The sequence below is a fragment of the Trematomus bernacchii genome, unplaced genomic scaffold (assembly GCF_902827165.1).
Source record: "Trematomus bernacchii unplaced genomic scaffold, fTreBer1.1, whole genome shotgun sequence".
NCBI classification, from domain to species: domain Eukaryota; kingdom Metazoa; phylum Chordata; class Actinopteri; order Perciformes; family Nototheniidae; genus Trematomus; species Trematomus bernacchii.
This window is the reverse complement of record NW_022987720.1, coordinates 454,511-481,501: the sequence shown is the minus strand read 5'-3', so window position 1 is coordinate 481,501 and position 26,991 is coordinate 454,511. Positions and strand designations below refer to the sequence as shown.

Here is a 26,991-nt window from a genome sequence, read left to right as displayed (position 1 = left end):
GCAGCCATGTTTCACTTCAATCATCTTTCACTCTATGTCCTGTGTGAAAACCTGTTTGATGCATACATGCAGCAGCACATATTAACCCTTTGGCGCATAGTGATATGAGTTCCTTATAGTGACTCCCCTTTAAGAGACGTGTGATGCGACGTGTGTCATCCAACCCTGTCCAAGTACCCGCTGGGGGAGGAGAGTCTAGATGGACGTATAGAAAGGCCAAATAAATAAGCAATTGACAAGGGGGGAAGGAGAAAAAAGGAAATTCCCTTCCTCTTCCTGAGCATCTTGCGCTGCGCAGTGTTGGCGACACCAACGGGGAGCGGTGCGCATTTTTCCTACGATCTGAAGAGAGGATCATCTGAAGCGGCATTTCTGAGCTGAACGGAAAAGAATCACCGAGGAGGAAATTCTCTTATTTTGAAAGCGTTTTGTCTTGCAGGGAGGAAGACAGCCAACCCCTCATACGGGATATTTGACCGACCTATGGAGTGTTGATTTACAGTCCGTCATTTTTCAAGCATATTTTATAGGAGCCTCGCTTTCACCTGCGTTTTTCATTGGCCTATTTTTTTCTTTTTAATAAATTGCTGCGGGGTAATAAAATAGCTTTTATTCTCAGTTGGGTATTACATAACCGAGTGGTTATAGCTGTCCAAGGTGCTGAAGTAAACGGTCGGAGCCTAACGGTACGAGCCGTGGGGAATTCACAACCTTGCGTAAGTCTACCCATGTCATCGCGCATATTACCGACGTGATCGCACGGTTTGATGCAAAAATAGCGTTAATGTTAGGGGGTTTGAGCTCATTTTGTGTGCTTTTTTTCCGCCCACACAGAAGGTCACAGGCCTATCCGTCGGGGAAGAGGAACGCACGGGATCCGCTCACTGAACCACCGGGAAGCAGCCGGGTGATATTCATTCATTTATTCATCGTCCCGAGGTGAAACACATTCCTGAGGTGGTCGATTCAACGCAGAGAAAATGTCGGGGCAAACGCTCACGGATCGCATCGCCGCTGCGCAATACCAGCTAACGGGATCAGATATGGCCCGGGCTGTCTGCAAAGCCACCACTCATGAAGTGATGGCGCCCAAGAAAAAGCACCTGGAGTGTAAGTGTAGTCCTTCTTCTTCGTTCATACTGTAAGAGCTGGCCTTAGATGGGCCTAGGCTGCACACATATCCATTGAGACCTCATGCCAGAATTATCACCACCAGCCATTTCTTAATCACCTTGCCTTTAATGGGTGTGGTGCCATAATGAATTGATGCAGCCACGATGGTGATGACCCCTCTGGTGACCCTTTGTGACAGCCCCCAGAGAAAGGGAGAGTAGGAGAGAAAGAGGGAGGGAGAAAAGGTCATATTTTAAGGCAGACTGACATGTCATCCTCAGAAAAATACAATTTGATTTCCCTTCTCTGTGCTGCTGCAGCACTGAAGCTTTGTAAGGCTGCATGTCTGGATGGTCACACATACTAAAATAACATTTTATATCAAGCTAATGCTGTCTAAACATCATGCAAAGACATCAATTTGTCTATCAGTAAGTTCAGGCCAATTAAGAGCCATGTCACAGCTGAATACAATTATCAAACCTCACAGCTTTATTGACACATCTCCAGTTGACAGCAGGGGCCACCTTATGACAAATCGTGATGAATTACTGTCATCTACTACACATAGTGAGTCAGACCAAAGCAGTGGCGTGGCGCTGCATACAGATAACGGCTGGACTGGTTAGCTCTGTGCCCTTTTTCCTTTTTAAGTCTGTCTGTGTCTGTGGCTGGCCAGCTCTGGTCCTGTGTCTTGGACCTTATATCTTGTGATCCGCTACTCTGCTGAATTATTTATTAATCAGCCAATGACTGCCTTGCATTATTTACACAGCCAAAGGTGACAATACTAATGCTAGCAAAGCACCAGAGATCATTGCTTTTTAGCTTTTTTGATGTGTCTATGTCTGTTTTTTGTGTGTCTTTTTGTCTTTAGAGACTATAGTGCACACCATGATCTCTCTGTCCAGCTGCAGGAGAGATAGCCTCTATAGGCCTCTTGATACCGCACACACTTTAATCTAGAGCAAATTGAATACATTACAAATAATAAATAAATGACTAGACAAATCTATTTGATTATCTATTGACAGAAAATGATGACTATTTTGATAGGCTTTATTTATTAATCACTTAATCAATTAATAATATAAAAATGTCAGAAAACACACGTTTTCAGCCTCTCAAATTTGAGGATTTCCTGCTTTTCTCTGTTTTTATTTTTCATAAAACAAGGCATTTAAATACATGACCTTGCACAGAAACTGTGGTGCACATTTCTTATTATTCTCTGCATTTATTAACTAAACAATTATGGGTTAATTCTAAATTATAGACTAATTGATAAAAATATCATTTATTTTGTTTTTGAGGTTATGCTGTATCCATTCAAGCTACACACGCTTCTTGTATGTAGGCCACTGTGCTTCTCTTGCATGTGTGTCTTGGCTGGAGGAAATTCCTAACCTAAAAAAACTCAGTGTTGATTAATTTATGTCTTGGACTCTTGGTGTAGTTGAGACTGAAAAAAGGGAAATAACTGCAAAGTGATCATTGATAATAAGTAAAGGCCGCCTAAATAATAATTTTCACTGTGTTTAATTGATGGTGTATTTGATGAGAGATAAATATTAAAGCTGACTGGTCATATTTAATCCTTTGTCACAGTGACACAGTCAGTGACCCTTGGGGTGGGTGTGTTGGTGGCGGTGGTGGTGCAGGGCAGTTGCCATGGCAACAGATTGAGAGTGTCAGGGGATGGCACTCTAATGACAGAGGGCGATTGTGAGGAGGAAGAAGACAAATGACAGGTTGTCATCTGTAGAGTGCATTCAGTATGTCTTTAACTTGAACCAATAAACTGAACGTATCTGTAATCTTTCAGTAAAATAAACACTTAACATATATTATAACACGTTTGCATTTTAAGTAGAACACTTACCTTAAATGGCAAAATGTCAAAGTGGCAATTTACTATTTGCTTCATCACTATGAAGTACATGTTGATACACAATGTAATAGCTGTACGAATCTGACACCTTCAGCATTTAGATGTGTTCTGTATAAAAACCTTGCTTTTACTGCAATTCTGTCTTCCACCAGGAGTAATTATTCTACAAAGGAAGTTTGAAAATGGTGCGATCAAACAGGAAGAAGTAAAGGTTTCTGTTTTTGCATTACCATAGTTGAAGTTCTTTGCAGTTCTTACATTAGCATATGGTAAACATTGGAATGAGGTACTGTGGAAAACGAAATGCAGTGAGTCCTGTTTTGTTGGTAGTTTTGTTTTTCTTTGCCACTATAAAGCTTACCATATTAGCGCTTGGAAACATTAGGGGTTGAGGTGGAGATGTGTTTCAACCTTAGCAATGAAGGGCCTGAGAAGTTGTTCTGAATGAGGCTGTGTAACAGGGGCCTAACTACAAAAAGCTAAAAGATAATATATATGTAGGATCTTCCTCTGTATGAAGAGCAAATGTATTAATTTATTTTGTCTTCGATGTCTACATTTGATTTCAGTGCAGGGAATGAAACCCAGGTGTTAAATGAGTGTTATGTTTCACAATTATGTGTAAAACACACTTGAATTTCATATTCCTGATCATTTTGTTGTATAGTAGTAGATGTAGTAAAAAGAGTCACTGGAGGAATTTGTTACACATTTCTAGAGAACACGTGGTCCAAGCAAGGTCAACTAAAAGAGAGAATTCAACTCAACACCAAGGGCAATCATTTAAATACAGCTATAGTACTGTTGTTGATGTAGAAGTAGCTGTTTTTTGCAGAGTAAAATAAATCTAGCCAGCACCTGCAGCACCTCTAAAGATCACTAATTAAGAGTTCTATCTCTCAAAACCTGAAGTGTAAAAAGGATAAGCTGCTCTTTTACAGGCCGTTAGGTGTAAGTAGTAACGTCCTGAGGTCTTGCTGTCAGGCTTCTTGAATTGTGTCATCTTCAGAAAGAGCTCGGCTAGCTGTTTCCCACGTGTTAGTGTAGTATAGTAATGCACTACCAATCCCACAACACAATTTGTCATAATCTTTTAAAGGCAAGATTAACAGTTGTAGCGTACAAATCTACACCTGTGAGAGTGTTGGATCGAGAAAACTATTTAAAGAATGGCATCTGACTACTAATCAAGTGGTTTTTCTATCAACGTTAAAATAAATTACAGCAGATACCAACTAAAAATGGACACTGTAACACACCCAACATTCACTCGCACAGTAGTTTGACACCTCAGTTCATTCTTAGAGCTCTCCTGTGGCCCGTGGATTACCGTCTATAGTCTTTATTTAGCTCAGCCAATCCTCATTAGACACACACACACACACACACACAAGTCAATGTGTGTTTATAAGATAATAAACAGAGACCAGGGATTATAACCTATGATATGGCCTGTTAACAGTAAACACATATCTATATATATCTATATACATTAATGCTTTAGTATTATCAACAGTGGTGGAATGTACCAAAGTAATATTCGGAGGTACTTTATCTATGTATTTCCATTTTATGCTACTATTTGACAGTTTTAGCAACTGCTGATATAGATTATAAATAAATATAAATATAATGAAAATGTATTATTACCTGCCAAGCAGTATATAAAGTACAATTAGCGCCACCGTAAATTATTGCATCACTAATTTTAACCCAGAGATAGATTATTTAGAAATGGAGTATATTTTAATTTTATAATCTTGTGTTTTCAAGTTAGTAATATCTTTCACTTAAACTTGACTTACCTTTACTGTGATATTCCTTTACTTAATACTTCTACCACCTCTGATACTGAGCTGAAAGTCTTGAAATGGTTGCGGATAACGCTGTGTTTATCGTGCTAGTATAAATACTAACTTGTAGCCGTGCCAGGGACATGATAATGTTACATAATCACATTTCAGCCATTGAGGACCTCGTCTCTGTGTGTGTCATTTGAAGAGCCTGCAGGGCACTGTAGTATTCAGCTTTGTCGTGTAGAAGCCAGGATAAAGAAGGGACAGAAAGAAATGGGAAAAATCCAAGTAGAGTCAGGATGGAAACAAAGCTCTTACTGTATGTGGGTGTATCTTCAAGCTGATATTGTCTGTTCCATCCTGTGCTAGACACATACATCATTGCACTGACTGACAGCACTGGTGTCAAACATGATGATAGAGAAGTGTTAGCATGGTGTAAAACTGTTAAGTGTAAAGTCAGGTGTGTATGTATGTGTGCTGTACGGGGGATGGGCAGTGAGACCAGGGCCAGTGATTAGTAATAATCTGTTTACAAGCCCCCACCCCACCAACCACCCTAACCCCCAGCCCCTCTGTCCAGCCTGGTATGACCTTGAACAGCCTTTCCGTGTATACATTAGTGCTTCCCAACAGACTCCCTGCTGCTTCTCCTCCTTCCTTCCCATATCTTGATTTATTTATGGCCTACAGGTTGGTATATACGACTCAAGGCGAGGCCAAGGCCCTGTTCATTATAACGGCCTTCCTCTCCTTCCATTATCAGAGCAGCTTGCCAATATTTCCTGCGTCTCTCTCTGGCACTCTGTATGGAGACACTCAGCCCTGCCCTTGTTGCTTCGCTGTCAGGGGAACAACTACAAAAATGCACTTTTAGAGGATATTGTTATTCTGATCTTTATCTGTGCCCTCACCAAATACAACATGTGGCTCTGTATCTTTTCATGTCAAGTATGTCAAACATGATGTAGTGCTGCATGATTGGTAATCATTCTGCAATATACTCCTCTAGAGAAATATCATCTATCCTTTTTTTTCTCCAAAGTGTTACCTCCTCTGCCAGACCAAATCCTCTCGCTCGCTTTTTATATTTGCATGACTGTTTCTGCGGCCATCTGTCTGCCTCCCTATCTCCCTTTATCTAAGGAGAAACTCCCACATCTGATGGGGAATACATCAAATGTGAGATTATTTTTTCTTTACAATCTTTGATGGTAATTGATCATTTCATACATTTCTTGGAATTTAACTATTTTCTGACAATTCGGAAAATTGTTTGTAAAAATTGAATAATATTATCTTTAAATTAAAGGTAGGGTAGGTAAGTTTGAGAAACCGGCTCGAGATACACTTTTTGTTATATTCCATGGAATGCTCTTAACATCCCGATAGCAATGAATATCTTAAGTGCTTTGACAAAAAATCCATAAAAAAATGTCATTTGTGGAAGCCGTAGTACTGTAAAAAGCATGACCAATCATTTTAGCCGGCCCGGCTAAAATAACTGGATGGCCTACCTGCCTGTCAGCCTTCCATCTGTGCACAAACTTATCTCGTGCCCTCATTGGTCATGTGCGCGTTCGTGTGTGTTGGAGGAGGGGCTCAGTAAGGAAGTGGCAGATTTTTTCCGGCTGTGTATTTTCAAATTCTAGCGCACTCGAGCTGGTTTCTCCAAAATTACCTACCCCACCTTTAAGCCCTTTTTGGAAGCATGTTATTCATTAAAAAAAAATTTTAAATGATAAAAAATGACTAAAGTGTTTTCGGTAGCAATTGCTTATTGACCAGAAGAAAATGACACGGTACACTTCTTCATTCTAGAGAGCAGGAAGAGATTATTGCATGTGTGTGAGAAATTAGATGCATTTCACTATCCTCATTATATATTCACACCCTGTGCTGATGCAATACTATGGACTCTTAATGTTAGACCCATGTCTGAACTCGAAGTTTGGCTGACTAAGCTCTTTTCAGTATTTCTGCGTTGTCAGTATGTGTTTGTGTTTGTGTTTGTGTGTGTGTGTGTGTGTGTGTGAGTGAGAGAGAGAGTTCTGATATAATTTGGTATGTACATCAGGTCTTCCTCCTAGCTTAATATTCTCATGGGTGTCTGAGGCAGCTCTGCAGCGAACACTTAGCCTGCCCAGTTAATCAAAGTTTAATCCAAGTCTCTCAAATGATGTAAGCATTTGTCTGAGACTAAACTAACCGTCCGTGTCTTTCCTCCTTAGATGTCCCCTTATAGGAAACCAAAAAAGCTAAATATCAGACCACCAAATTCCACATGATTCCAATAATGATAATAATTTTCTCTGTGGCTGTGTTGCAGACCTGGTGTCAGCCACCAACACCACCAACGTGAACATCCCTCAGATGGCGGACACACTGTTTGAGCGAGCCACCAATGCCAGCTGGGTGGTCGTCTTCAAGGCCCTCGTCACCAGCCATCACATGTGTGTCCACGGCAACGAGGTTAGTGGATGAGACCATTGACATGTGGAGATGTTCAGTTCAAGCCTGAATCTAGTTGTATTCAGATATATAAGATACAAATATCATATTGTTAGGATTATGGAGGAAAATGAATGATAAACATGACTGCATATAGAATTGCTAAATTATCCAAATGTATAGGAATGGCCTTGATAATTAACATCTGAGCACTTTGAAGAGTCTTCCGAGTGCTTTAAGGGTTTGTGGTGCTGATGGACGCTAGGCAAAAAAAAGGTTTTAAACACAATTCCTTGAAAATATTAAACCAGTCCTGTGGGTTAAGTGTATTAGCAGTCATCCATTGAATGTTTGTCTACAAAGGCTGCTATGTGATTGAGTGAAATATTTAAAAAAAAAAGAGGAAGAACATTTTTTATTCAATTGTTTGGTTGTAGCGAGATACTACACACAAATACATTGTTGTCTTACTTTTGAGAGTTTGGTCTATTTGGCTTCTTTAACATGTCTCTTTTAGACCAATGGAAAAATCAAATGTATGTGTATATTTTTATTGTCTATTTGCAACTGTGGATTTCTTATAAATTCACTAAAAGACCGCAAAACACTTGTAATCAAAAAACAATTGTAAGTAATTAACTTGGAAGGTTTTAAAGTGATATCTATGAGATACAGCACATTGTTATCTGTAGTGTGGTGCAAACTGGATGGAATTTTATAATAGGCCTTCATTAATGTACATTTCTAAGAATTCTTCTCATACTCAGAAATGTAGAATTCTCCAGGGGTTCGTCCATTATTCATAGCCTGATTTATAGAAATACCTGAAAACATAGCTGTTGGCAGTATTTCCTGATTATTGGAGTGATACGAAGATATTGCATCTGTAAAAACCTTAATGTATCAAATGTATGGGAATTGCCTCATTTGCATATTTAGTAAAATAATTGTCCTAATGTGGATTCAGTTACAGTCTACTTACCTTTAGAGGCTTCCCTTAACTTTAACTTAATTTCCTCCCCCCATTGCTCTTGATTGCTATAGAGAGGTGAAGTCCCGCCCATCTACTTCCGACCCATGGGACCTTATTTCGGAAAAATTATGTATTGAAGTCAATGGAGAGAGAAAGATTATCTTTCGATCCCGTTTGAATTGTGCCACGAATTACACATATGATGTTTGTCAATCTTAAAAAATCATTTCCATGTCAAAAAAGTCACAGTTTGTCGTAAAACTGTTGAAATATAAGACTATGAAAAATACGCAACTAGAAAGACTACAAATCCCAGAATCCCGGTCCCGCATGCTGGCTCTTACGGAACCGACTAACTCCCCTTGTGTGTATGTAACATCAACATGCCCAGACTTGTAGTGATTTTCACCTCTTTTAATACTTTTCGCCTCATTCTGAAAGAAAGAAGTGACGACGTGACGGCCGTCTTGGTGTGTGGTGCGAGATGGGAGATGTAGTTCATTGAGCGGTTTCACACAAAAAAAGTGTTACTTCACAGTTTTACGACACATTTTTATTTTTTTGACTTGCAAAATTATCTTTTAAATTGACAAACATAATATGTGTAATTCGTGGCACAATTCAAACGGGATCGAAAGATAATCTTTCTCTCTCCATTGACTTCAATACATACTTTTTTCGAAATAAGGTCCCATGGAGGTCCCCCGGAAAGGGAGGGACTTCGCCTCTCTATAGCGACTGTTGATTGTTTACCTTTCTCTCCCTCAGAGGTTCATTCAGTACTTGGCTTCCAGGACCTCCCTGTTCAACCTCAGCAATTTCATAGACAAAACTGGCTCTAACGGTAAGAACAATATCACAGTATCTGGAAAATAAAGAAACAGGCAACATAAACACAAAGAGAGCCATCTGGCAAATACATAGGAGGGACATGATTACACACACATGTAATTGTTCACACACTCATGCACATTCACACATGCATGAAAACAGATGCTGTACCTTTTGCCGCTCTGTCTAATGTTTCAGGGACTGTTGATATTGACTTGGGAAATATGTAAGACAAATGAATCTAAACCAATTTACATTAGCTAAAGATAATACTGATAGACTTGGTTTATATAAATACGTACTTATATGATTGAAATGTTGTCTTGTCCGTGTGGGATAAAGAAGAAAAAATAAAATGGTTAACAAGACAGCAGTGTGGTATTTCTCTCAGCCTTTTGTTAGATAAGTGTTACCCAGCACTCATATGGATGAAATAATGGTTGAAACTAACGGCAAATCAGATCTTTTAGCTTGAATTCATGATATTTGGGAAACGTTTGGAGTTGCGTTTTAGCCAATTATTTTAAGGAGCATTACTTTTTATGGTTTTCTTTTGGAAATAGGATGATTTTAAAGTCACAAATTAGTTGAAGTGATTCTTTTTCTTCTTCTTTTCCCATATTTTCTGTTCCCATGCTCTCAAAAAGTCTTATTTTCCGGCTGGAAGAAGCCACTGTTCAGTCCATTTGTAGAAAACATTGTCCCTTTCGGACAAAGATCCCTTAGGGTACAGTGAGCAGAACCATTTATGACTTTGCAGATTATTGCCTAATATAAAAAGCAAAAGTAACCAGCCTTAGAGGGCACTCCAAGTGCAGTCCTCTGCCAAGGCCATTCCATAACTCTCTATATTAATGAAAGCGAAACATAATTTGAGCATCAGCCCCATCATTTGGATCAGATCCCAAATTAAATGGGTTCTTCTTCGGTTAACTATACACCCTTCCATCAAGTTTCATACCTTCATGGCACTTTGGTCTCCGCCAACAGACTAACCAAGCTGAGAGGTAACGAACCCTGCCTGCTGTCTGACATACATTTTCTGTTTAGGCTATGACATGTCTACATTCATCAGACGGTACGGCCGATACCTGAACGAGAAAGCCTTCGCCTACCGCCAGATGGCTTTTGATTTCACCAGAGTCAAGAAGGGGTACGTTAATCATGGTGGTCAGAGAGTTGGTGGTCATAGGCCTTTCTTTCTCATGCCTACACTTTGTATGTTTACACTATGAGCTATATCCTATTGCAGTTGTCATCCCTGTGAGCATCTAACGCTCTGTTGTATTCTTCTAGTGCTGAGGGCGTGATGAGGACCATGACCACTGAGAAGCTGTTGAAAGGCATGCCTGTTCTGCAGACTCAGATTGACACACTCCTGGAGTTCGATGTGAGTCCCTATTCGGCTTGATACTTGCACTTGTTCTACAGCGCTGAGCAGCAACACAAGACAGAGGATTTCCAAAGTCTTCCAATTCTCACATGTCCTCTTCTCTCAGATTCATCCCAAGGAGCTGAACAATGGGATCATAAATGGTGCATTCCTGCTTCTCTTCAAGGACCTGGTCAAACTGTTTGCGTCCTACAATGACGGAGTCATCAACTTACTAGGTCCGTAGTCCATGGGTATCTTCACTTTGGCATTTCAAATACGAAAACACACAATTAATCGTAACCTGTTGTTCCCGTACGTAGAGAAATACTTCAAGATGAAGAAGAGTGACTGTAAGGAGGCCTTGGAGATCTACAAGAGGTTTCTGACCAGGGTGACAAAGATTGGGGAATTCATGAAGATGGCTGAGGTAAGGGACCAGCCGTCCACCTTCATAATAAAACATAGCGACATGAGAATGCAATGTTGTAACGCTTTTTCCTTTAACAGACAGTGGGAGTTGAGAAAAACGACATTCCTGACATCAACTACGTAAGTAAAGCATATCGTGCCTCTCAGATATTAACTGCAAAGTATGCGCTCCGTTCTGCTACAACACTACCATTCTATTACAAGCTATGAAACAGGCTAAACCATAAGTGAGAACAGTGTGTAAGAACAGATCTCCACTCAATGAGTTGAAAAATATAGTCTTCTATTTATAATTTTTACGCAAGGTTGTGCAACTTCTGCCTTTTAATACAGAAATCTGTAATAAGGTGTCTATTTCTTTATTTTATTAAACTACCAAATCACAGAAAAGACTTCCACTTTGTCGACCGTTTTGATTCTCGTCTGCATTTATTTTGCCAGTACCAGCTGATGGTTGTTTAACTGTATACCTTACATAGCCTACTGTAGTCTTTAGTTACATTCAACACAAACCCAGTGAAAACAATGTCAAGTTTCACTGTTCTGGATCCAAAAAACAAAAGAGAAAAATTCCACATTATCCCACAGTGAAGCTCATCGTCTTGTTTTGCATCTGACTCACACAACCTTATGCTGTACTGTGTGTGCGCTGCAGGTGTAGTCAGAGTAAAGACATTCAGCATTTCTCTGAGGTTTATTTGATTCCTGGATTGTGTCCAAGTATGCTTACACACATACATAAACACCCAAGACTTATCTGCAATAAATCTCCCCACCCCAGTGCCTCCACCCTGGCGTAGTGGTGGATTTAGCAGACTCTGACGACGAAGACTGTCCTTTTACACCCCTCGAGGACCCGGTAACCACAGAAACAAGGGGTGCCCTGGCTGAGTGCCTGTTTACAGGATGTAGTGTCAGCATGTTGATTCTACAGTAATTGCATTTCTGACAATCATATGGCGTGTGTGTGTTTATACATGCATGGGTATTGCAGTGGGATTTTCTAAAGCGCTGTCTACCCTTCTCTCAATTTAACAACTTCTTTGTCTCGCAGAGCCTGACATTGCGATTTAGGAGAGAAGTGGAAATGATGATAATTGATTGCTTCACTCTCAATTTTTTTCTCAGGCTCCCAGCAGTATCCTGGAGAGTCTGGAAACACACATGAATGGCCTGGAGGATGTGAAGGGTGGAAAGAAGGGGTAAGTCGTTGTCAGATTGAGTGTTTCTTCTTTTCAGTGTGAAGCCAGATCAGGAGAATTAGGATGACAATGACAAAAGATCTGAGTAAATTACGATTTGTTTTTCATGAAGAAAATGCAGTAACAGGCCAGTGTTTTATTCCTATCATTTCCTTTAATCCTTCCTCTCTTTTATCCCCCTTTATGTTCATTTGGAATCACCAGTGAAGGGTGAGCATATACTGTGTTTTGTTTGGAGTTTACTAACTTATTAGAAAACTGTGTAGATGTTATTTAGTGTACCCCTGACCCCCTCCCCACCACCACCACCAGATAAACTAACACATTAATCAGATGTGAAGTACATATTGACAGAAACATAACCCATAGCTAGCTAGGTTAACATGTTGAAATGTGGTGTGATAACATGTGAGAATAACATGTTTTGATAAACAGTAAGTCACGTCATGTGTATAATCACGTCCTGACATGCGATGTGCATCCGTATATTTCACAAAATGTAAAGTGTTACTTGACAAAACGAGAGCAATTTGAACAATTGGACATAGAATGTTTTGCTTTGGAAATGTAACCTTCATATGATCACATTTGATTTGTTTGTCTTTCATTTGTTCTTGGTGGGTTTCTTTCTTTAAAAAAAGACCAATTAACAAATGTAGTCTATGTCCAAGGGATCTGTCAATTCCATGCAAGAGAACTAATATGTATTCCACTCTTCCACTCTTTCAGGTCTCCAACAAAGGTAAGATGCACATTCATAACGGTCTATGTCTTTATTGAGCTCTTCCAGTCTGATGCACCACTAAAAATGTTTTTTTTCTTCTTGTCTATCCTCCAGGGGTCTCCGACAAACAACGTGTCTCCAACATCAACTCCAGCCAAATCTATTCCCACACTGCAGCCTCCTCCTGGGGAGGTTGCCGCTGCTGCTGCTGCTGCTGCTCCTGCTGAGCCAGCTGAAGAGTGAGTGTAAACTCTGTGACCTTCTCTCTCTTCACTGCCGTTCTATCATTCATTTGGCACTAAATGTTCTTTGCAACCTTGTTAAACCCTGCAGAAAGGCACAATGAGTAGTAGGGATGGGTATCGTTAAGGTTTTAACGGTACTACTACTTTTATCGATACCGCTTATCGGTCCGGTCTTTTAACGGTACTCTTATCGGTTCTTTTGGAGAGAAAAATGAGGTAAACTAACTATATGTTGTATGTCAGGGACTACGGATGGAAATGAGCTCAAAGCTAAAATCCGGCATATTTACACTTGAAGCATTATTATACATAATATACCTGACGTGGAAACATTACTCGTGGATGGGACTACAGAGCTACTAGAAAGACAGTCGAACCCGGTGCATTTCTCCGTCTGAACGTGGTGCACTTTTGCAAGATGTTTAGACAAATTGCTCGTGTTAGCGCCCTGACATGCTAAACTCTTATTGCACTTTAGGCAACGAGCGAGACGGGTAAAGTTTAACCACACTTCGGAGCGCGTTCTCTCCGCCATCTCCTCCGTGTGTGTGTGTTGCTGCATGTAGCAGCTGCGTGTGTGTAAACTGCCCCGCCCCCTCGCACACAGGCGGGGGAGAGAGATCTCTCGTCTGGATTGGAGAGATCGAAAATACAAAAAATGACGCATTTTGCAGTCTTTTTGCGTATTAGAAACGGAGTTGGCGACACTAAAACTGCAATATAATGTTTGTGTAGCAATAATACACATGACATATTTTTTAGATGTCTCCAGTACCGATAAAAAGACCGATAACGTCGGAGCTTAACGGTACCACGGTCTTTAATAATTCAGCCCCGGGGCCCGTTTAATACCGGGGCTCGGTACCCATCCCTAATGAGTAGGATCTTTCCCTGTGTAGGCACGCGTCCAATAGGAAGCTTCCAAAATCAGACACAACGTATACAAAAATGTTAATATATTGTGGCAAATACCAAGCAAACAAAGCTCTAGTTCTAATAAGAGGGTTAATTGGAGGGTTGGCTCATTGAGATTTCAATGCTTAGAAATGGTAACCTAATTCTGCCATAAAGAGCTCATTTGGCAGCAATTGTTATTTTATATATTTTTGATGATATAGTTGAAGTATTTAACAACCCATAAAAACTTCCTGGACGTACCAATCTTATTTTTAGCCATGCTAGCATTATGGCTCAATGGAAGGCTGTTGGTTAACCTCCCGAGTAAATATACCTCAACATACAACTATTAGATGGACGGTTTTCATGGTTCCCAGAGGATGAATCCTGCTGACTTAAGTTTCCTCTGACATCCCTTGAGCACAACCAGTCAACATTTTTAGTTTTGAGTGAAGTAAGGCAAGGCAAGGCAAGTTTATTTATATAGCACCTTTCAACACAAGGCAATTCAAAGTGCTTTACAAAAATGGAAGACATTAAGAAAATGGCATTTAAAATCAGTCATTAAAAAGTATCTTGAAAACCTATTGATTGTTTGCTTTTTGTTTCTGCCTCCTCCAGCTCCTTGTTGGACCTGGATCCTCTGTCCTCCTCCGGGCCCACAGGAGCATCATCAGCTGCCCCCACATCTTGGGGAGGTAAGTATCCTCCTTCCTGTCAGCTGCTGGTTCATCAGAAATAATCCACATTAAAGCATTTACAGTAAATGAGGCTGACGTTTAAATAATATATTTTCTTTTAGTGAACTGTCAAAAAACATGTATTTTCCTTTGTTTTCTGCTTCCATAGATCTTCTTGGATCAGGTGAGTTTCACTCTGCTTTCACTTCACTTCTAGTCCAGACAAGTGTAGATTTAAACATCCTCCAGGACGCCTAAATGTCAGTGACTTTCTTTTTTAACCCTTATCTGACATTGAGGCAACCTGTAATAATATCAGTGTTTTAATCCAAATCAAATGTAGATAGACTGTAAATGTACAAATGTCACATGGTTACCTCCCTGATTGTGTCCTCAAGCTGTTTTCTTTAGTCTGAGTAGTGTCTTTGTTTCTCTCTTCCTCTCTCCTTTCCCTCCACATACTCCATTGTCTGTTTTTGGTTAACAACGGGGGCTATTTTGGTTGTTTTTTGTTTGTTGGTTATGACCGGATGGTGTTGGATAATTTGACTATAATTTGGTTAACGTTTGGATTTTGCTTTGCTTGGACAATTCCTAAACTTCTTAATTGGCTTTAATTTGATTTGGACTTTTGTTTTGGCTTACTTTTGTTCACCGTTGTAACGGTAACTCCACTGGTTATTTTGGTTGCTCTTTTGGGGTTTATTTTGGTACATTTCTTTGGGAATTTCAAACACCCGGTTGGTACTCGCAGAAATGGGCGATTCCTTGCTATCTGAACCCACCCTCACGGCAGAGACCGCCCCCTCCACCACAGCAGCAACGCCCACCCCTGCAGCCGCAGAACCCGGAGTCTCTCTAGCTCCTCCCACTAGCACAGCAGCCGCCACCTCCACTGGTGCCGCAAATATGGATCTTTTGGGAGGTCAGTGAGCTTCCAGAAAATTCTCTAAGAAAGAATCACTCTGGGAAGCTCAACCTTAAAACCATCACACAAATTATGACGACTGCATGCTCAAACATACACAAAATGTAGAACTATGCTGATTTATCAATTATATTATATATATCTGAATTCTGCTAACAAATTTGCATCTAAAAAACAGTGACCTCCATCAATTCAGCTTCACATGCCTAGAATGCCTTTATTTGAAATCAACAAATAACTATCAAATATTCAAATCAATACATTTTGTAATATATATAAATGAACCAATTCATTAAATATGTTATTTAATTGACTAAACTGTTTATTTAAAAATGCTCCTTTTTACAATTTTTTCCTAATGCTAATCCTTATTTTTTGTTAATATGAGCACTTTGGGGCACATGAAATACAATGTTAAGAAGGAGACAATCACTTGCACCTACATATTATAATACAACATTCCTGTACAAATACTCCCCATACTTACAGACATTTCTGCATTATTTATTTATGTATAGCAACACACTCACCTTCAGCTTTTAACATACTGATAAAGTCATTCTCCACATGCGTCTTGTTTGATAGGCAGACATGCTTTTCTTTGACCTCAGTGAAAAGCAATTCTATCAGACTGTGTCACATGGCTACAGCTACAGTTGGCGACTGAAACACTTGTAGGTCTTCAGGCTTAGTTTTTACCTTGTGCAGTAGATGAATAGTTACTGTAGTGCCTCCTGTCTGTATTCCCATTTGTCTATTCATCTGTCAGTCATTAATGTCTGATATCAATGCTGCAAACTACAATTTTTAACAGATACTCAACAATATTTTCTAAGCTTACCTTTTTTTTCTGATGCTCTCTTATCCTTGTCATGTTTCCTGACTTTTTTTTCTCTTTTCATCTTTACTTCTTCATCTGTTTCTGTCTCTGTGGGCATCTCTGTCCTCTGATGGGGTTTGGGTGAACCTCAGATGCCTTTTCTACACCTGCTCCTGCCCCTGAGGCCCCTGCAGCCGCTGCTGAAGGTGGCACCGCCGCCACGTCCGCCCCCGCCGCCGCCAACGCTGGAGCTGGTGGGTGACAGAAAGTTTGTCTGTGTGAGCGTCTGTGTGAGTGAGTGAGATAATCCAGTGGTCGAACTTAACTCTGTAGTAATAGTACTATAAATAGGCCAATTTAAAGTAGCAACCTAAAAATGAGCATACAGTTAGATGTACAATTTGGTTTAGTATATTGGGTATGTAACATATTTATGATCCCTTTATATACCTTTTTTTAAGTGAGTTAGCTAGAAAAATGTAAAACTCCGCCCACAACCGTGTTTCTGAAGATAACGTTAGCTTAATTAGCTTGCTAGCTACAGTGGACCATAGCCTTTTTTTAAGACTACATTTTGACATAACACAGTAGAAAGTACAAAGAAAAGTTGTTGGTGTGTTAAGATTTATATCAATCTCAGAGCGAGGTTAGTTGTTAACCCGTTTCCATTCTTTGTGCTAAGCTAACGGGCACCTGGCTATAGCTTCCAGTTTACAGGAAGCAGGGTTGTAGCTTTTTCTCATCAAACTTTTGGCAATAGACTGACCAAAATCTAAACTAATCTTAAGTACATTTAGCTGACAATGGTAATGAACATTTACCAAACAACCGTGATCACGGTTAGAGTTAAGGTGTTTTGCCAGTTGAAAGCCAATACCAGATTTACTCTAGTTTTTGTATAAGCTTTGCTTGTCGTTTTGTCTGGATTGTTCATCATTTTTTGATTTTTTTCTTGCACCTGGTCCCTACGCCTTTATAGAGATTGACATACAGAATAACCCCGAACAACGCAGAATTAGACAATTCAGCATATACAAACAAACCCCACTCACTTTTAGTTGGTCAAAAATTATGTTTGATAGTTCCACCACTGGTTTGAGTGCTTTGCCCGTGATGTTTATTGATTGTTTGTGTCGATGTGTATGTGTGCATTTCTGGTTGATCTCAAGTTTTAATCAGGGTTTCCTTTCAAAGCTTTGTGCAGGGACAGTAGGCGTACAGATTTGCTATTCGTTTCGTTGGGTGTTTGAAAATAACTGTTGTTGTTACCATGGCAATTGAAGACAATGCTCTTGTCTCTTATCTTTTGGCATCAGAAGATTTGAGTATTGTGTTATGGAGAAGCTTGCCTGTTGTGGTTTTCTGGTGATTATTTTATCCTATAGGTATGGTTTCGATTTCACAGATTTAGACACTGTAAAGGTGTTTAATTGGTTTCACTTCATTTATTTTCACAGTTGCTATTTTTAGTTGTTTCGACTGACAGCAGGAGTGTGTTGGAGCTCTTCGATCATTCCTCTCCGATTCTTTTCCTCCTTAACTTTCATTTGTATAGCAGTATTTCCATCATCATCACATAAAACATGTCTAATCTATGTTGTATTAAAGCCACTGACTAACACCATCCCTTCCTATTCATGTGTCACATTTCTTCCTCACCCCCCCCCCCCCCCCCCCAATTCTTCCCCGAAGACCCTTTTGCTCCCTCGGACAGTGGCACCAACGCAGCGTCTTCAGGTCTAGACCTTTTCGGCATGATGACAGTGGACAATAATAATCTGGGTAGCTCGCTGGATGCCTGTTTTAACTCTGTGGTGCCCCAGCCTTCTCCCTCCCCTTCCCCTTCACCGCTCTTCACCTCCACACCCAGCACCATCAGCACCACCGCAACCATTTCAGCTCCAAGCGTCGCCAACCCTGCGACTGACATTTTCAGCGGTAAACATTAGAGATGTGTGTGGTATCGGGTATTAATCCAATGTCTTGTGCTCTTATTGATAAACCCCCTCCTGATTTCTTTATCCACCATCCTCTTTTATTCTTCTTTGTGGGTTTCATCAGACTAATGTGCACATATTGAAGGTTTTTCAGTTGGCTGTTGTGCGTGAGAGCATCCTCACCATTCTTTCAAGTGTTTGAGCATTTTAATATTCCTGTCTCTGGGTGCGCAGATCTCTTTGATTCCATGCCAGACACGAACTTCACCAAAGCAGAGCTCGCTCCCAGTGTTGACTTGTTTACAGCAGGTACCTTATTGCACCTACTCTTGTGCGCTCTCACTCTCATATCCTGTCTTGCCCTGCCTGTTCTTCAGCTTTGTCCTTGGCTTTGATCAGGGAAGGGGAATGAAAGGAAATTAGATTGCTCTCTTATGGGTCAGCGGGAAGCTATTGAGCTGCCTGAAACATTTACTCAATCACTCTTACCTACTTTCCTATTCCAGCATGTACTGCGTGCACTGCAAATGCAAATGTACATTATAATGAATCATGGCCAATCAATAGCTTGGGTGTGTGTGTGTGCGTGTGCGTGTGCGTGTGCGTGTGCGTGCGTCTGTGTGTGTGCGGTTTGGGCTCTAAACAACATCTCCACCTTGCCCTCCCCAGCGGATTTGTTCGGCTCCCCTGCGCCCATCCTCTCATCCGCACCCCCACCCAAAATTGACACGGGAGCCATCATGAACCTGTTTGGTGGTGGGTAACTCACATGACTGCAGCCCTGCATTCACTCTGCCTGCCCTGTCCATGAACGCATCATCAGAGAAGAGGAGTAGAATCTGTGAAACATCAAATGAAACCACTGATATTAGTACTAGGCTCTATAAATGGTCATACATACTGGGTAGTTAAGTTGTTGCATTTAACTTTTGTAAGGAAAACCTTGTGAATTCTCTCTTCGTGTGTTGATCTCGGAAGTATTACAAGCATAGCTAAGATCAAGTTGATCATGTTGAAATAGTCTAAGGATCTATGGACTGCAAGCACTTGGAACTTTCTGTTTTACTTTCCTCGTTTTTTGCTGGCTTTAATGTCTTGAAAATGCACGTGGGTGCTCTACTGCGACTGTCAATGAGTATGGCGTAATGCTGAGATGTGTGTATGTTTGCATATGAGTGTGTGTTTTACATTTTAAAAGACGATGTGTCCTGGTTTATGAAATACACATGTATTGTGTATTCCGTTCTCTCTAACTCTAAAAACTTTGTTTGACATTACCAGCGTGAAGCCGAAGGCTGACTATTACCCCTTCTTTGCCCTTATGCTGCGATGGGAATGGCTCATGAATCTACTTTGACCTGGAATGCCATGGTTTGGTATATTTTTGGGTTGACTTGCCAGAATCCATAGGAGGAGAAGCCACAGCCGCTGCTGCTGCTCCTGCTGCCCCCGGTGCTGAGCTCATGTCAGGTAAAAAAAAAACTAAAATTATACTCTGCATGCATGTGTGTACAGTGGAGGGCATTCCAAAATGTTGCAAACATTTTGGTAAAGCACTGAGCTGCAGTCATGGATGGATTACCATGTGTGCAATTTTAATCTTCAGTCTAAACTGAATCCTGAATTAATACTAAAGTTCCGCTGCAGTTTTTAAACTAGCAGCAGAACCTGAGAGCCCGGCCATGACTGCAGCTATTGTTCATAAGTATGTACATTGTACATGATTCTATGGAAGCCCACAGGGGACTATATTAAAATGATCAGAAAAACCAAAAAATGTAACTGTGCTTCCACAATAGCATTATCATTTACACATACACTATATATAACGTGTGATATGTGTTATTTGAGTAAAATACAATACTGGCGCATGGGCATTCCATAACTGCCTTCAAATAAAATAGCTTATTGATGATCAACTTCCAAAGGCATACCCCACTATAAAGTGGACAACATATATTCCAATTTGGAGAAAAAAATGCGATATAAACATAATTATATATATAAATGTGATTTTCCATTTATTCATGCAATATCTAAATCAACATTTATTCATTTGATAAGACTTAAGGTGTCATTCATTCTCTGTAGGCAGTACTAATATTATCATTTGAATAAAGACCCCTGTGAGCTTTCCTATACCACCTTATTATTATTATACTTATGACATGTACTTCAGAGCCATTTATGAACATCTTCCTTTCAATTGTAAAGAACACTGTTTGGGCAAAATGGTTGTTTTGTTGACTCACTGTTTCTATTAACTTTGGTAAAGGTTAATGAAATAGTTAGCAGTTTGTTTATCTGCTAACTCAATCTGAACACTGAATCATAATTCATTTAAGAGCTTGTGCATGACTATTTTTAACACTCGTCATTGGCTCAGTATTGAAGGAGAGTCACTGTTAGGTGCTACATATTCAAACTACATCCATATATGGTCAAATTACCGTCATCGTTGCATCACCTCATTTGCATAGTGCTACCGTGGGCGTTAGTCTCCGGGGGGAATTCCTCTGATCTGTGCCACCTTTCACTTTCATACGACTGGTATCCCCGGTTACTGTTACCGTGGCAACATGATCTCTGCTCACCTGGTTCCCAGTCATCTCCTGTCCAGTGCCATTGGTCTTAATATTATATAACTGATGGTCTGCAATACAACTGCTTAAGGCTTAACTCTTTCTTTCCCCCTCTCTTTCTATCATTCATGCAATAAACTGTCACTGTCACCCGCTCCTTTAAAACCTCATTGCATTTATTTTTTCTCTCTTCTTCTCGCATCTATGCTTTTTTTTTACTTTCCTCTCTCTTTCTCCTTTCCTCACTCTCTCCCTCTCCATCTGGCTCTTGGGCTGGCTCATTGCTTGCTTCCTGCCATTTGATTGGGTGAGTTTCCTTGCTCTTTAACACGCTAATTTCCCACAGTGCACTGCTGCATTGCAGTGGTGTAAGGCAAAGCTCAGCTGCACTGTCCCTTCCACCACGAGACGCCTGACAGAGTGTGTGCAGTAGCTTCTAGCATTTATCCCAGCTTCATCTTAACTGCAGTGCTTTTGCCCTCTTCATAATTTTTGCAGCAATTACATACAAACAGCAAAGGCCCGAAATATGTATAATTTACCAACAAGCACTGACAATGTATTGTTTACACTGTGCATGTTGTTATGATGGTTATAATGCAGTACTATTGGTTGCACATATGGTCACAAATGATGCTTTATATATATCCTTCATACATTTTGGACTAGGTGTTATTACCTTTGCCCATATTACAAATGAACAAAGTAAAGCAGCTGACCTGATTGATGTCTCCTGACTTTATACAGGTTGCACTAACTGACATCATCATCTTCACAAAATTGTCTATTTTACTTACTGCTCTAGATTTGATTAAATATCTTGTTTTGTGATATTAACGCTCAAGCTCATGCCAATGCTCCTCTCGTCCCACTGTTGTCATGGAGACATATATTGGTTGTCATAGTAATCCCCAGTAGTAAGGAGGGTTGCTAGTGTGAGAATTGCTTGCATGTAAAGACGCTAATATCTCCCCTGCTCTCCCTCCTTGCCTCCTCATCCCTTCCCTCCTTCCTGTAGTATTTGATGGACTAGGCGATGTAATGAAGCCCACTCTGACCCCTCAAGGGGGGGATGTTGACACCTCCATGGCTAACATGGCAAGTAGTAAGTAGTTGTTTACATAGATATTGATTTTAATACTGTGGTGGAAAACATGCTAATTTGCTCTCTTTGTGAGAGATGAGAAGACTGATGCAACCATGATATTTGTATGCTAGATTTGAAACTTGAAGCTTTTTTTTAGCATAAAGACTGTTCACTGCAACTGTGACCAGTACATATAAAGCTTATTAATTAATACATTGTATATTGTTCGTCTAATCAGTACAATAAAGTTAAAAAACAATTCAGCCTTTTATGGCATTTATCTTCTCATCATAAAAGCTAGTAAGGCTATTTAAAACTATGTTATTAATTATAGCGGTGCAACTAATGATGATTTTCATTGTTGATTATTGTGTCAATTTCTTTTTTTTAATTTACTGTTTGGTCTAACGGATGTTTTGAAAAAGGGAAAAATATCCATCCCAACTTTTCAGTGTGTAAGATAATACAAAAAATGTATAATTGTTTTGTCAATCCAAAACCCAAAGATATTCAGCTTAGCTGAAATCTTGATATCAGACAGGATGAATACAGCATTTTTTGCATTAAAAATAACTTAACATAACCATTAATTATTACCAAAAAAAATGGTTCAGTCAATCCTTTAGTAGAAACCTTTAGCAGACTATAAGTCACTATCAGTAGCTCCTATTTATTAAAATGAATATTGTAACTCTTTTTGATCCTGTATGGTCATTATAAAGTAAGTAAATGAAAACAGTGATGTTGCAGTACCTCTCTCTCTCTCTCTCTCTCTCTCTCTCTCTCTCTCTCTCTCTCTCTCTCTCTCTCTCTCTCAGATCTCTCAATGGGAACCCCAGCGGCAGCTCAGGTAGCTCCCCCCTGTTGGGGTGCCCCCATGGTAAATGTTGTCTGTGTGTCTCATAGCATGGAGTGGAGCCGCATGGCAGCTCAGTCAGGGCACCAATCACAAGCACTGCCTTCATCTGGCTCTCCAGGTTTCAGGTCCAATCACAGACCCAGGAAACTGACAGGGGTGGCAGTGGAAAAAATATATATATATTAATTTAAAAAACATATAGCAAACTTTAAGTTACTTGTAGATTTAATGTAAGTTACACATCACATAGAATGTATAATAGAGCACACGTGCTGATTGTAAATACTTACAAATATCCAAACTTATAATTCTTATTTGTCGCAAATATCTACTGGAGAGTGATGAAGTGGCAAATATTAATGCTGAATTAAGAACCTGTTCCTTCGAAACAGCTGATTTTTCTTCTTTTAAGCTTATATTTTTATAAAACTTGATGGAATTGAGTTTAAATCTGAACGTGCCCCATCATTGACACATTTGCTGCTTTTGGATATTTCAGTTGTCTTTTGGCAACAACAGAAATGACACTTTCATCAGAAGGCTATCTGCAAAAAGCTTCCTCTCTGCCCCTATAAAAGAAAAATCATTGTGCATATGTACATTAAGGACTATTATCAACGTTTAGGTTAAGTTCGGGCCCTAATTGTGTGTTCATTTGTCAAGTTTGGCGTGTCTGTCCGTATTCCTTATCATCTGTGTGTGATACTGGTATTTCTTTACATAATGTGTAACTTATGTTGACGTCTGTGTATTGTTTTGCAGTGTGCGTGTGTCTTATTATGTAGTGTAGTAACATCCCAACTCGTCCTCTCCCTCCCCTCCACACCTTTAGACCGTACCAATGGGTGTTCCTCCTTTTATGGGGACTCACCCCTGCTACAATATGGTAAGACCACCAGTCCAGTATGGTCTAGTAATGTCTTACTCTGGACATTACAAGACATTGATGGACAATTAGCCCTTAAGGTGGCCCTCACACCCATCAGATGGCAAATATAGTTCCTTACTGTCTCTTTTTTTCTCCCATAAGCCCGGGGCACCAGGAGCTACCATGATGTCCATGGCTAGGCCAGGCCCCGGAGCACCGGTAACACACTCACTCTTTAACTCGTTACTGCTGCTCTGACAAAAGAGTTAAAGTGCTAAAAGTAAATGTGTCTGCAGATGTCTCCCGGAGCGGCCCAGAGTCCCAGAAAGCCTGCACCCCCGAGGAACGCTCTGGATGACCTCAACATTAAGGACTTCATGTAGACCGGCTGACCTGTAAAGCCTCAAGGTATATACACACAGAAAATAGAACACTTCAATGCAAAGTAGGGCTGTGCGATTATGACAAAAATCATAATCACGATTATTTGGGTCAATAATTGATATCACGATTATTAAATAGAGACTAAGAATTAGTAACAGTCAACTGGCATTACCGACTGGAGGTTTTCCAAAGAAATTACGCAAAATGAAATTTAGTCAGTTTTTCCATTTCAAACTTTTCACAAATGTTATATGTCATAGATTGCATGTGTGTATATGGAACTAAAACTTAACGTATTGATGTAACGCTATCACCTATCCTTTATTGTCAGTTTTTATAGTATTCCTATAACAGCAACTACATGTAACTTATTACATATATTTCCAAATAACATAATACCTGATACAAAATCAAGTTAAAAGGCTATACATCCTATGATATGGTCTTTAATATCTATACTGTAATAGTGTAAATATATATCTTTTATTTTTTTATTTTTCGGTCAGCATTCGAAATTAGCAGAATTAAAAACAGCTTTGCAAAGAAAAGAAGAGTTTCATATACAGTGCAAATAAGCTAATAGAGATAGACGGTTTAACATTTTAAATTTAGATGAGACTAGTTTGTCTTCTATCTCTTGCAAGTCCCCAAACTTAATGGAATTGATGTACATGATACAAATGCCAAAAACCAGTCTGCCAGTCAGAAAACATTTCCAGTCAACACATTTCTGAATCTCCTTCTTTGTCTCTCTCAGCCTAATTAGACTTCACCAATTTCTATTGAGAGTACTTGTTTTAATTAAGTCTCATTTTTCTCTCCCTCCTCTGTAGGTTTGTCATTGTGTCTGGAGCTCTGTGGATGTGGATGTCTGCACTTCCCCCACTGCCTTCCCCTCCGTCATGCCCCAGCCCCTTCAGCCAACCAGCCATTCCATCTACGATCTTTGCCCTCTGACCTCCTACCCCTATAAAAAAAAAAAACCCTGCCCTTCTTATCTCATGTTGTAGCACAACTGTGAATGTGAACCCTAGATACAGAAAAACAAAACTCTGTTTATGTGTGTGTGGGTGTGCGTGTAATTCAGTGTTAACCTTTACTTAATATACTATGGAAAAATGAACAAAAAAATAATAAATGTGTATTTAGATTCATTATGGATTTCCGCGTATCAGCTGACTTGGAAGGGTGGATAAATGTTGGTTTCTTTGCGCATCTCCCAGACGAGGACTGTGTTGTTAAATGTGGACTGTGTTCGGTGTGTGTAACTTCACTGGCCAATCCCCACTCCCACTCCTCTACCCCTATCGTCCAAACTAATACTGAGCTATGTTTATGTCATTAAAAACTTGGTTGTACCTATATCTGCTTGGCCATCCATCCGCCCACCTGTCTACTTTTTTGGAGAACAATTGTACCTGAAAACAACTGGCACTGCAAATCTGGATTTATCATCGAACACATGGAATTGTGTTCATTTTCATTTTTTTTCTTAAGGGATTGTCATTAACATGCAACAATGTGTGAACTCTGTTGAAATTGACATATGCATTTGAGAATATTTTAAATGATAGATTACACATATTTTCTTTAATCTTTATTTTGAGAGAACAAAATGTATCATATATTTTTAGTTATGTCAAATTATAAGGTTGAAAATAATGCAAGTAGACAAACATTTCCCCACCTTTGTATATACCTCTCAATCTGTAATCGGAGGCAGTATCAGTGGAAACTTTGGCTCGAGTGTTTACTGTTGCGCCCTCAGCTGGTGTGGAGTGGTACTGCATCCTGATTCTCTTAGAAAACTATTTTGCTTGTCTGTCTCCTAAAAGATGACTTAAAGTTAAGGTGGAACTCAAAGGGAAAAGTAAATATTTGTGTATGTGATTGGGATGTGGCCTCGTTCCTCTTTGAGTGAGGCAGCAGCGGTCGGTACATTTGATGGTGTACAGGCACTGGAAGTCTCGACGACTCTCACTGTAAAGCACTCAAGTATTTGCTTGATGTTCTGTGTGTTGTTTATTTCCAAAAGTGACTGTATCTTAATCCATTGTGGCATTAACAAAGTGTTGACAGAAAAACAAAGATGACTATGACACGTAAAAAATACAAAAAGAATGTGGATAAATAATGTTTGCTAAGTATTCAAATGAAGGCTGTGTTGTTTATTGGGGGGATTGTTATGGATGGCATCGTTCTTTTTCCCTCACCCCCACCTGCATGTGAGTCCAAATGAGATGCAATAAAAGACAAATACACTGATCCAAACTACCCTCACGGCTCATCACTTATGTCTTAACATTTGTATTTATTGGCATGAATAATTTTCTTTGGAGAACAAAATGTGTTTAAGGCATGAAAATGTATGTTCAAAAAGGACAAAAATACAACACAATATATTTTAAACAGGTAAAATGAGCACCAACAGGTTGTACCTATGTATGATTCTATACAAAAGTAAACAAATCAAAGTGTGTGCACTGTGCAACAAAGAAAAGAAAAAATATGGTTTTGCCTTTTCCTTTACACAACTACAGTTTTAGAGTTATAAGTGCACCCGCACTGCGAGGGGGACCCAAGTTCCCATCAGCAAAAACAGGTCGGTTTGCTATCCTGGCTCCAAAATGGTGGAATGAGCTCCCCATTGACATCAGGACAGCAGAAAGCCTACACATCTTCCGGCGCAGACTGAAAACTCATCTCTTTCGACTCCACTTCAAGCAATAAAATGAAAAAAAAATGTTTCACTTACAGTAGATACTAACTAAGCACTTATATACTAACTAAGCACTTACATACTAACAAAGCACTTATATACTAACAAAGGACTGGCTTATCTAAAGCCTATTGAGTATCACTTGAAATGGTTTGGCTCTATGAAATCTAATGTACTTATATGATTCTGTTTTCTTCAAG

The 26,991-nt window shown here is 39.7% G+C and overlaps 1 protein-coding gene across 9 annotated transcripts; it reads left to right on the top strand.

Annotated features, from left to right (window-relative positions):
* Positions 1-234: 234 nt before the first annotated feature.
* LOC117493599 (clathrin coat assembly protein AP180-like) lies at positions 235-26,346 on the top strand. 9 transcript variants are annotated; one of them, XM_034144228.1, is made up of 25 exons: positions 235-716; positions 835-1,110; positions 7,130-7,272; positions 8,993-9,068; positions 10,106-10,208; positions 10,352-10,445; positions 10,555-10,666; positions 10,751-10,857; positions 10,938-10,979; positions 11,988-12,061; positions 12,266-12,271; positions 12,791-12,803; positions 12,900-13,024; positions 14,549-14,625; positions 14,777-14,791; positions 15,362-15,532; positions 16,508-16,609; positions 18,527-18,601; positions 18,962-19,048; positions 19,694-19,762; positions 21,893-21,979; positions 22,780-22,841; positions 23,851-23,907; positions 23,985-24,096; positions 24,906-26,346. In XM_034144228.1, exons 2-24 carry the CDS (start codon positions 981-983, stop codon positions 24,069-24,071), a joined length of 1,914 nt encoding a protein of 637 aa, XP_034000119.1. In that variant the 5' UTR covers positions 235-716; positions 835-980; the 3' UTR covers positions 24,072-24,096; positions 24,906-26,346. The 9 variants fall into 9 exon arrangements, with proteins under 9 accessions (XP_034000119.1, XP_034000121.1, XP_034000120.1 ...); XM_034144230.1 differs by lacking the exon at positions 18,962-19,048 and having other exon boundaries at positions 236-716; positions 21,908-21,979; XM_034144229.1 differs by lacking the exon at positions 18,962-19,048 and having other exon boundaries at positions 236-716.
* The last annotated feature ends 645 nt before the right edge of the window (positions 26,347-26,991 follow it).

Excerpts from the sequence above, each read along its gene's own strand:
- LOC117493599 (XM_034144228.1), top strand. The coding sequence starts at position 981 with ATGTCGGGGCAAACGCTCACGGATCGCATCGCCGCTGCGCAATACCAG. Across the intron at positions 21,980-22,779 it reads CATGGCTAACATGGCAAGTA|ATCTCTCAATGGGAACCCCA; the intron begins GTAAGTAGTTGT and ends TCTCTCTCTCAG. Across the intron at positions 23,908-23,984 it reads GGCCAGGCCCCGGAGCACCG|ATGTCTCCCGGAGCGGCCCA; the intron begins GTAACACACTCA and ends ATGTGTCTGCAG.